General features: G+C 38.9%; 2 protein-coding genes across 2 annotated transcripts; both read left to right on the forward strand.

Annotated features, from left to right (window-relative positions):
• Positions 1-407: 407 nt before the first annotated feature.
• Positions 408-2,406, forward strand: LOC106922503 (cytochrome c oxidase subunit 5B, mitochondrial-like). Its single transcript, XM_014994974.2, has 4 exons — positions 408-559; positions 1,496-1,566; positions 1,759-1,858; positions 1,940-2,406. The coding sequence occupies exons 1-4, from the start codon at positions 463-465 to the stop codon at positions 2,050-2,052; spliced, it is 381 nt and encodes a 126-aa protein (XP_014850460.1). The 5' UTR covers positions 408-462; the 3' UTR covers positions 2,053-2,406.
• A 1,516-nt stretch (positions 2,407-3,922) lies between these two features.
• Positions 3,923-9,225, forward strand: LOC106922504 (cytochrome c oxidase subunit 5B, mitochondrial-like). Its single transcript, XM_014994975.2, has 4 exons — positions 3,923-4,100; positions 4,633-4,703; positions 8,536-8,635; positions 8,764-9,225. Exons 1-4 carry the CDS (start codon positions 4,004-4,006, stop codon positions 8,874-8,876), a joined length of 381 nt encoding a protein of 126 aa, XP_014850461.2. The 5' UTR covers positions 3,923-4,003; the 3' UTR covers positions 8,877-9,225.
• The last annotated feature ends 922 nt before the right edge of the window (positions 9,226-10,147 follow it).

A 10,147-nucleotide genomic window follows, 5' to 3' on the forward strand; every position in this document is an offset into this window, starting at 1 on the left:
AAACATCAACTTTTAGATTTTTTTTTCACACTTCTCTTCACTGCTGGACAGTTTCTTCTGTCTTTTTCTTATCAGAAACGTGTCTGTTTCGCACTTGCTAGCTATGCTATTTGACTAGCAGCCAATCAGACAGATGAGTGTGGCAAATAACATTTCAATAAATTATTATATCTTATAATAATGATTAAAAAACAGAGTAGGTTTTATGATAAAAACATAATTAAATTATTTCTAAAGAAAAAACTAAGTATTTATTTTTGCATTTTTCTTCTCTCATCTTCAACAATGTGAAGACACATTGTGGTGGCCGCTAAGGGGGCTGCGACCTCCTCTTGAAAATCACTCTTAGCTCACACAGACCGATTGGTATAAAAACAAACAGAAGGTGGCAGCAGTACGCTTTTGAGTCGTTTAGCCCACCCAAACAAAACGACGAAGAATACCATCCCTCAACAGGAAAACATGGCGTCAAGGTTACTTCTCCGCACCGCGTTCAGAGCCACAACGAGCTGCCGGGTTGCCCGGGCTCCGGCTCTGAGGCGCTGCATAGCTGCTGGAGGTGAGGACGGGACTTTGGTAGACAGGAACACCCAGAAAAGGCGCCGAAATGAGAGATTAGCCATTGTTAGAACAAATTAAATTCATGGCGGCGGACCGCTTTCTGTTTGTAACTTCATAGACCCCGGGCTTCATAGGGAAATTGTTCATTTCTGTTAATACCGTTTCATCTAATTAGCTTCTCGTTTTATAAAGCCACGCCGTTTAATTATCAGAACAAGTAGGAACTTGTGTTTATTTCGGCTAGTTTTGAAAATAATGAAATAGGTTTTTAAATAGTATATTGGTTTCATGAGAGACGTCACATTGAATACAGAGCAAATAGCTGACTGGTGCTCAACATGTTCCAACTATATTTCCAGAAAATATTGTTGTAATTTGAGAGAACAGATAATGGTGAGGTTTTAGTGATATATTGTGGACTAAAATTGTCAGAACTCGTTTCACTGAATGCATTTTGCAAAGTTTTACCAAACTGACAATAGATACACTGTCAACAGTATCAGTTGTTTTAAATCTTAAATTATTACTGCCCTTCATTGTCTAACTGTTGGCGTTTATATATTTCTAATGTCTGCTTTTGTTACTTCTGTTGTTTTATCTATGGTGACGTGTGCTGCTGCCTTTCTTGCCCAGGTCACTCTTCTGAAAGAGGTTTTGATCTCAGTGTTTTTTTTTATTTTTTTATCTGCTTAAATAAATGTTATTTAGGTGGAATAAAGAAACAGAATTTGTTACTTTTAAGATCTGACTTTAGGGCAGAATTCCTGATTTTACTTGAATCATAGTAATTAAAGTGTAGCAATACATTTACAGAACAACTGAGGTAAAAAAAAAAACTGTTGAATGATCTCATTAATGTTGTCACCATCACTGTATGTCACTAAAAATGAATTCTACCTGAGCTACATGAGTGAATAATTTGCTGCTCCACCAGGCATTCCCACTGATGAGGAGCAGGCCACAGGAATGGAGAAGGCCATCATGAAGGCCATGAAGGAGGGAACAGTGAGTGTTACAATCAGCAGTGCAGAAACGCGACATAAAAAACCCGACAAATTTAAAAAATATTCTGTGGGGTTCTTCTTGTGTAGAGTCAGCTGAATGACTCTGCAGAAGGGGTTTAGATTGATAAAACATGAACAAAAACAAGTTATTTTACATTTTCACATAATCAGCATCTTCCTCTTCTCTTTACAGGATCCTTACAACATGATGAAGCCTAAGAGCTACGCTGGCTCCAAGAACGACCCCCACCTGGTTCCCTCCATCACTAACAAGAGGGTTGTGGGCTGCATCTGTAAGTCCTCCTGTAGCAGTTCGCTTTGGGGAGCGATTGCACATACGCTCGTAACGATGTTTGCCTTCATCCTCTGTGCAGGTGAGGAAGACAACACCTCCATCGTCTGGTTCTGGCTTCATGAGGGCGAGTCCCAGCGCTGCCCCTCCTGTGGTGCCCACTACAAACTGGTGCCTCATGAGCTGCCCCACTAGCCTTCAGCCCTGTAACCTGTACAGATGTGTGTGTTTACGCCTTTAGCACTCATCTGTACCTTTTATAGCTTTTTTTTGTCGCAATATTCATTCCTCCTTCAGTACAAGAAGAGTGAGATTATCCACGCCCTGCAGGATGTTTCCAGCTTGGCGTACTTCCTGGTTCACTCATCTTGTTCTGTTGTTCTACTTGATCTACCTGCTGACCTCATCAGTCTTTGCTTTACATGTTACATTTCCACAATGTGTTTGGAAGACTCAGGCAGTTTACTCTGGTTTATGTACTGTACGCTGTCATAGTGGGTCCACTTTACTGCTGTTATTCAACCAATAAACATTAAGAACTCCTACTCATGCATGTCTCTTTGGCACTATTTATTACATGTTTTATCTGATAAATATGTTACAGTTAATGGTACACATGCAAAAACATGACAGGAAGAATTGGTAGCTGCACTGTGAAGCCAGGAGTAAAAATGTGCATATTAGAAAATTCCTCAAACATTCTACAATCAGATTTTACTGTCAAACTATTATAATAAAATGGATTCAAAGTCGTATTATCAACTAACATATTTGTCCACAAGAGGGAGCAGTTGAGTTTTGGATTTGGCTTCAATATGTGAGATGTCCTGGTTTTCCACAAGCTTCTCTCAGTGCAGCTTTCATCTCACTAAGCTCTCTTGACAAAGAGAGATGGCAAGAGAACCAGATGTCAGTTTCTGGCAGTAACCTGTTTTTTGCAGAACAGTTTTAATTCCACTGCTATGGAGGAGTTTTGAACATGTTTAAGGTAGCCTGTATAATCATCTTAAAAAGTATACTGATGTATGTAGAAATTCAAATTCTATAATTTATTCCAGGTTTTGAATTATGTATGCTGAAAGAATAATCAATTTCCTGTATTTACAATAGAGATAATCATTAGCCTTCACTGGGTGGAGTAAGTTACAGTAGATGTAGGTGAAACGGTGCACAAATTCCAAGGCAGCCATAGAAAACTTGCAAGCTACAGGGAATAACAGAAGATCTTAAAGAAATACAATTTATTCAGGGGCAGAATAGATACTCAGTTTTGTTGGATTATTCAAAATGAAGCATAAAAAAAAACTTGTTGAAAGAGATTTGGGGAAGAAAATAGTGTAGATTCCAGAGGGTAAATCAATAATTAAAGGAAAAGAAATAGAAATGCAAAAAAGATGGAATGAAGATGAGAAAGGAAGGTTGTAAAAGAAAATCTAACAAAGAACTACAGAGAAAGAAACGGAAGGGAAAATCTAATGATGACAGACTGAGTAGGTTATACATACTTAAGTGAATCTTTATAGTATAATATAATTTATTTATTATAATAATTGTGATAGGTGAGGAGACAAAGAAAGTGTGTATTATGTTTTGATGAAGTTAAATAGGCGACGTAAACGAGAGAATGAGGGGAAAAGCAAAGGGAAAAGAACAGAGTCTATGGGAAATTTAAAGAACAGAAGTGAATAATGAGAAAATCATTATTAAAAATTAAACTTTTTTTACATAACACAAAATGAAAACAGAATATAGAAGGTGGAGAGTGAGGTTTTGAAGAGCCCTGCAAGTACTTTGATGGACCAGACCGACAGGGGGCGCGAATGTAACTAAATTAGAAGGAAAGCTTGTTCGGAGGAAGAAGTCCATTAATCACATGGTTATTTAATCGTATTTAAAAGTGTATATGTATGTGTGTATGCATGTGCATTCATGTACATATATGTGTTTATCAGTGTGTGTAAATTTGCGCACTCATACACACCGTATGTGTATTATTAAACTCCCTCTGAATATCATTGATGACTACACTCCAGTCCGGTAGGTAGCGGTAAATGCACCTTAAGCTGGTTGCCATCCGCCAATAAAACACAAAAGAAGGAGAAGTCCATCAGTCTTTACTGGCTGACAACCGTACATTGAAGGAGAAATGGCTGCAAGGTTACTGCTCCGCTCCGGACTGAGAGCCGTGACAACCTGCCAGGCTGTCCGGGCTCCGGCTCTGAGCCGCAGCATGGCGGCTGGAGGTGAGGCCGACACGGACACACAACCATCCAGATAACAGACTGAAGTGTTAGCTAGGCTAGTCCGTCTGACCGCGGAACGCTTTCTCTTCCAAGTTCTGCCAGGAAACGTTCGGTTCTTGTCGTAAACATCCGGTAAATCTCTTAGGTTGTAATAAGTTCATTTTCTGCTTGTCGGCGTTCAGCTGCTTTTGAATATCCAGATGTTCTTAAACGAAGCTAGGGGCTAACCTGCTGCTTAGCACTAGCCTAACAGTGACGGCAAAGAGGTCAGATTGGGTTTAGATAACTGAGGGTCGGTTAGTCATCTGCTTTACATTCGTTTCTATTCAGAGCTGCTACCTTCATGACCCAATCCCATCTCTCAGGAAAGTGATTGTTCGGGTCTTATCGTGGGCGTTTTTATCGCTGTTATAAACATAATAGTTTGGATTTGACTCATAGTTTCTTGTAATTTATTCATAGTTCTGTGAAATTACGAGTGAGCGGTTCTATGGTACATCCTGAGTTTCCTCTGTCATGTTGGTGCTCCCAGGCATTCCCACTGATGAGGAGCAGGCCACTGGGCTGGAGAAGGTCATCATGAAGGCCATGAAGGAGGGAAAGGTAACATCACACTACATCATGTAGTTATGCTTTACACTTAGATGAAACTGTATTCTGTGAAATAAGTGCTTAGAACAGTGTTTCTCAACCTTTTTTGGGCCAGCGCCCCCCTAGCCTTTATCCAGGTCCCTCACCGCCCCCATCAAAGAATTTGTAGGCTACTTTGCACTGACCATTATTTTATCATTAATATTACTATCACTATTGTAGATGTTTTGATTTTTATGCTTGTTTCTATATTTATCATCAAAAATAATTTCCCAGAGAACAAAAAATCTCATGGGAATATAAATTATTTTCACAGGCGTCTATGAAAAATGTAATGAACATTCAAGTTAAAATCGGTAGGCCTAACAGCAGCCAATCAATGGAAAAAATATTCTTGTTCTTTGCAATTTTCTATTTGTTAAATATTCCACAAAATGATCAGATAAAAGATGTTCAACATGCCAGTTTAAACTTTGATCTGTTTGCAAAACGACTGAGCTCTGCAACATTAAAACATGGATAGAACTGTAACTACATTCATCATAGCTCTTCTTCTCTTCAGTGTTTGTCAGTTTCTGGTGGTGCAGCTCTGTGCTGCCTTCAAGAGAATGGGACATCAGAGTATCATCTATAAAACTTCACCCACATGGCATTTATTGTGTAAACCAGAGCTGACAGTGGAAAAACAAAAGTTCCAGATCCTTTTAATGCCACACAAATATGAGACAGAAACATGGATTATATCTTTATATAGACCTGTCTATTGATTTATAGATTAATAGTTTTACTGGACAGAAATTACAAAAAACAAATCTGGTTCTTAATCAAATCCTAATGAGTCAAACTGAAAGTGTCATGGAGTCGTCAGCCTCATGACATTAACACTGACATGAAAAATAATATTGAAGAAATAAATATATCAAATCTAATTAAAAACATACATAAGTGATAAGTTTTTTACTGTTATGGTCTGTAAGATATATTTATTCTCAATATTAGATATGGTCTTAACAAACCCATGACATTTCAACAATATTATTTTACCTTTTATCTGGAAATAGTGTCTGTTTATTCTTGCCATACAGTCTCTGTATTAATTATTGCTCTAAAGGTCTTCCATACCAGTTTATTCCTCTGTATTTACTTTAGTTTCTTAGTTTATTCTTGCATTTTGTTCTTCATTCATTTCCATTTAGTTTCCTTTGATTAGTATTGTCCTCTCTTGGTTTATTGCTATGTCCACTTTAGTTTCTTTCCTGTTGCTACATTTATTTTATCATTTATTGACGCTCACCATCTTCACTCATCACCTCCTGCGCCTCCTGTGAAACATCGTCATGTTTCACATCATGTGTTGATTTTTCACTGTTCAGCGTCGGATTCTCTGTTTTTATGCCATAATTCACATCTAGCTCGTCGCTCCGTTTTATGTCCCGCTTCTCCTGTTTCAGAGTTTTGTGCAATGTGCGCGTCGTTTTTTTTTTTAACCCCCTATGGTGCAGGGCGGTCGGGAAACGTGTCTATGGGTAAAATGCAGACTGACATAAACCTTTTAAAACAACGGAAATAATTTCTGCAGTCTGATTATTGAAATTTAAAAGTGCTGTGTTGTTCTATCACCCCCTTTTCATACCGGACCACTTACAGCTCCGATGTTATCGCTATAAAATGAACGCTCACTATCGTGGTGTCACCATGGAGGGATTTCTTTATTTCTTTATTTAAATGGGTTCATTTTTCAGAGGGATACACAGTCAGGGTATCGTAATTTTAGCTACCAGTAGCAGAAGAACAGAGTTGCGCCAAGAAGCTAACAGAAACTACAAACACTGAATAGAAGAAGAGCTGCCATGTATATTGTTGCAGCCAAGCATGGTTTAATGTTACACAATGCAGTTTTACCAAGTTGCTCAAAGTCTAAACTGGCATTGTTGTGCATATAAGGTGTAAAGTTTACCTTCGACAAACGCCCCCCAAAGGCATCCCAGTGCCCCCCTTTTGTAAAAATGTCCACCAGCGCCCCCTGCTGTACTCTGAACGCCCCCTGGGGGGCGGTACCGCCCACGTTGAGAACCGCTAGCTTAGAAGAAGACTTTCCTTTTAAGGGATAGATGTATATCCCACCTCCTTATTTTTCAGGTTTTGTACTAAAGAAAAAGCCTCTTAAATTGATCATTCATTAGTTGTGAAGATTATTATTAAGTTTATTTGATAAGACACACATCGACATAGACAATCTGAACAGAGAGCAGTCCCATGTTTGCGTCATGGTGTAATAGCAACAGCTAATTCGCAGCACTTGTCCCTAGATGGGCTTTTAAACAGTACCTCTAAAAAATTGAAGTGATAATTAAAACAGCTCAAGTTTTATTTTGATCCTAAGTGAGATCACTTCCTGGGTTAGCATTGCCAGGAAGTGGCAGTTAATCAAAGTTGATTAAAAGTTGAGTTTATAATCGTAGATTTTATTTTTTTTAAATAAACTGAAAGGTATCTTAAATGTCTGATTTCAGTTGTCTCTATAAAAACATGCTAATAGGCACGTTAAAATGTGTTAAACTCATTTCAGGAACACAACAGTGAATCTTCAGACGTCCTTGTTTTGACACTGCAGTGATGTCGCTGGCTGTTGTTGATCATCTTGTTTTACATCAACATGCTTGTGTTGCATTTCAAATCCTGACCTACCAAGTTTATAACCATCATAGCATGATTGCCATTGTTCAAGGTTCATGACCCCAAACAGTTGAGTTATTTATTGTAATGGTCTCTGGGCCTCACAAGAAGCCCAAATCTCCACCACCGTACCTGACTGAAGGTTTTTTTTGTTTGTTTGTTTGTTTTCTGGAGTTTCTGTAATTAGATTGTTGTGGCCGATGTCTGATCTCGGATTTTCGTGAAGAACAATGAAATATTTTTAGCCTGGTTTTCCTGTCTGAGTGATTATTAACTATATGCTCGGATCATAGCCAGTATCACACCAGGACTGAGAGAACAGCAGCTGTAACGCAGTGTCTTACCTTTTTATGTTTGGTTCTTGTGTTCAAACTTTTCTCCGTTCAGCACAGAGCTGCGTCCAGCCTGACCCGGTGGACCGTTGGTGTGGCACTGACCAGCTGCCAACGCTCAGGGCTGTTCAAGCTGAAAATTTCCAGATTCCTGTCGTGCTGAGCAATATGGTGGAAAATTTATCACGATATAAGGATTTCGTATCGGTCAATACCGATAATTATTGATTGTTTTTTTGTTTTAAATACCTGAAACACAGCCAAGCTAGTGACGTCACTTCCTGTTTTATCCACAGTTTTCTTTCCACTCCTCTGTTCTTTATGTTTCAACAGTCATGAGGCTCGTTGATGAAACCTGAAACTGCTGCTGTGCAGGTTGTGCAACAGGTTGTTGCTAGGTAACCAAAGAGTGAGTTAGCTGATGCCACTCACCAAGAGAGGTTGAGCAGCTAAAGTCTTTCCTCTGCCTACATCCCCCAGAATGCTGAGCGATTCTGGATCAGAGTTCCATATCTAGTGACATGGATCAGCTCTCTGTTGTAATTTATTATTCATTTATTATCTAGCCTCAGATTCCAGCTGTCAGCTTATTTCTCAGTGCATTGTTTCCACAGCACTACTTGCTCTCATCTTAATTAGATCATCCATTACTAAGGAAACCTCTGTTTGTTGATATGTTTGTTGTCAGAGGCTGTTTCAGAATCAGCCAACACAGAACCCTGATCCCAGCTGAGACCAAGCTCCTGGATGGCAGGACCATTAGACCTACCACCACCACCACCACCATCATCATCATCATCATCATCATCATCATCTTCTTCCTCTTTTCCTTGCAGGATCCTTTCAACATGATGAAGCCTAAGAGCTACGCTGGCTCCAAGAACGACCCCCACCTGGTTCCCTCCATCACTAACAAGAGGGTTGTGGGCTGCATCTGTAAGTCACAATGACAGAATTATTAAATACATTTCTAGTATGAAGCCAGCTCTATAAAAACACAGTTCAGCTGTTCAGCAGCCTCAGCTTCCAGACTTCTGGCTCATGTTTTTATTTTCTCTGTGCAGGTGAGGAAGACAACACCTCCATCGTCTGGTTCTGGCTCCATGAGGGTGAGCCCCAGCGCTGCCCCTCCTGTGGTGCCCACTACAAACTGGTGCCCCATAACCTCTCCCACTAACTTAAAACCAAGTCTTTTAGTAAATGTATTTACAGTACCAATTTGGCTTCTCTTTGAAATATTCATGTTATCTCCAGACCAAGAAAACTCAGAGTGTTTTAAGTTTTCACTGTGCTTGAAGACGCTGTCTTTTTGTTGTTTGGGCTTGGTGTATTTCCTGGTCTGATGTTTATTTTGTCTTTTTTTGCACTTGATCTACCTTTTAACCTCAATTTTGGCTTCACACGTTACATTTCCAAACAGCTCAGATTTGTTTTGGGACCTTCAGCTTCAGTTTACATTGACTGTACTGTATGATGTTACATTTGTACCACTCCTATTGTTCAGTCAATAAAGTGCTGAACTCATATTTGTTATTTGTGTGTGTATGTGTGTGTCCAAAGATGAGTTTGTCTGCTTCAGGATGAGCTCTGCTCAGATTTTTATTTTTAAATCAGATTGAAGACAATAGTTGCGTTTCCATTTACCATACAATTGCGCAATTTGACATTTTGAAAATAAAACTTCTGAATTATAACATGGCAATTTTGCACCAAAAGTTTTGGCGCTAGAATAAATTGGTTTATTTTGCAAAACTGCATTGGAAACTTTTTTTTTTCGCATCACAAGTCAAAACAACTGGATGTTACTACTGGTGAAAACCACAAAGAAGAAAACAGGAAGTAGAGGATCAGCTTGTTTTTTAATGACTTGTCATGTGAACAAACTAGCTACTGATGCATTTTCCTCTGGATTTCATTGGTTCTGAATGAAACCAGTGACTGTTGGACACTAAAGTTCTGAATCAACTAAGTTCTCATTAAAACTACAAAAAGTTTAACCTGAACTAAAGTTATAGTCTACATTTTCCTGCTTCTGTCTGATACTCTGACCCAGGATCAGCTGTGAAAGTAGGAGTAAAATGTCCTTCTAAATATCGAGTTGAAGCAGAGGAAGACTCAAGTCCGCAGTTTTTCACAGGGCAGCTGTTGGTATGACCATGGTTCAAGTAAACACCCTGAAGAATCGCATGTTGGTCATACAGAACTGCAATGGAACATAATAGAACATAATTTTTAAGATCCGTAATCTTTATGGATTATAAATGGATTATATATTATTATATATATTGTTCTTGCTGGTAATATTTTTTGGACTGGTCAAATGAACTGAGCATGTCATTTTAATCAAATCACTGAGGATTTCACTTTCGGTGTGTTTGTGTTGTTCTTCAGCCTACCAGCAGATAGCGCTGTCTACCAAAACGTTTTGCCTTTACTCATATGCCAGTG

The sequence above is a fragment of the Poecilia mexicana genome, unplaced genomic scaffold (genome assembly GCF_051168715.1).
Source record: "Poecilia mexicana isolate PSO_F unplaced genomic scaffold, ASM5116871v1 scaffold_12, whole genome shotgun sequence".
In the NCBI taxonomy this organism is placed as follows: Eukaryota; Metazoa; Chordata; class Actinopteri; order Cyprinodontiformes; family Poeciliidae; genus Poecilia; species Poecilia mexicana.

Coding starts and splice junctions, on each gene's coding strand:
- LOC106922504 (XM_014994975.2), top strand. CDS start 4,004: ATGGCTGCAAGGTTACTGCTCCGCTCCGGACTGAGAGCCGTGACAACC. Junction 4,101..4,632: donor CCGCAGCATGGCGGCTGGAG/GTGAGGCCGACA, acceptor TGGTGCTCCCAG/GCATTCCCACTGATGAGGAG. Junction 4,704..8,535: donor AGGCCATGAAGGAGGGAAAG/GTAACATCACAC, acceptor TTTTCCTTGCAG/GATCCTTTCAACATGATGAA.
- LOC106922503 (XM_014994974.2), top strand. CDS start 463: ATGGCGTCAAGGTTACTTCTCCGCACCGCGTTCAGAGCCACAACGAGC. Junction 1,567..1,758: donor AGGCCATGAAGGAGGGAACA/GTGAGTGTTACA, acceptor TTCTCTTTACAG/GATCCTTACAACATGATGAA. Junction 1,859..1,939: donor GAGGGTTGTGGGCTGCATCT/GTAAGTCCTCCT, acceptor TCCTCTGTGCAG/GTGAGGAAGACAACACCTCC.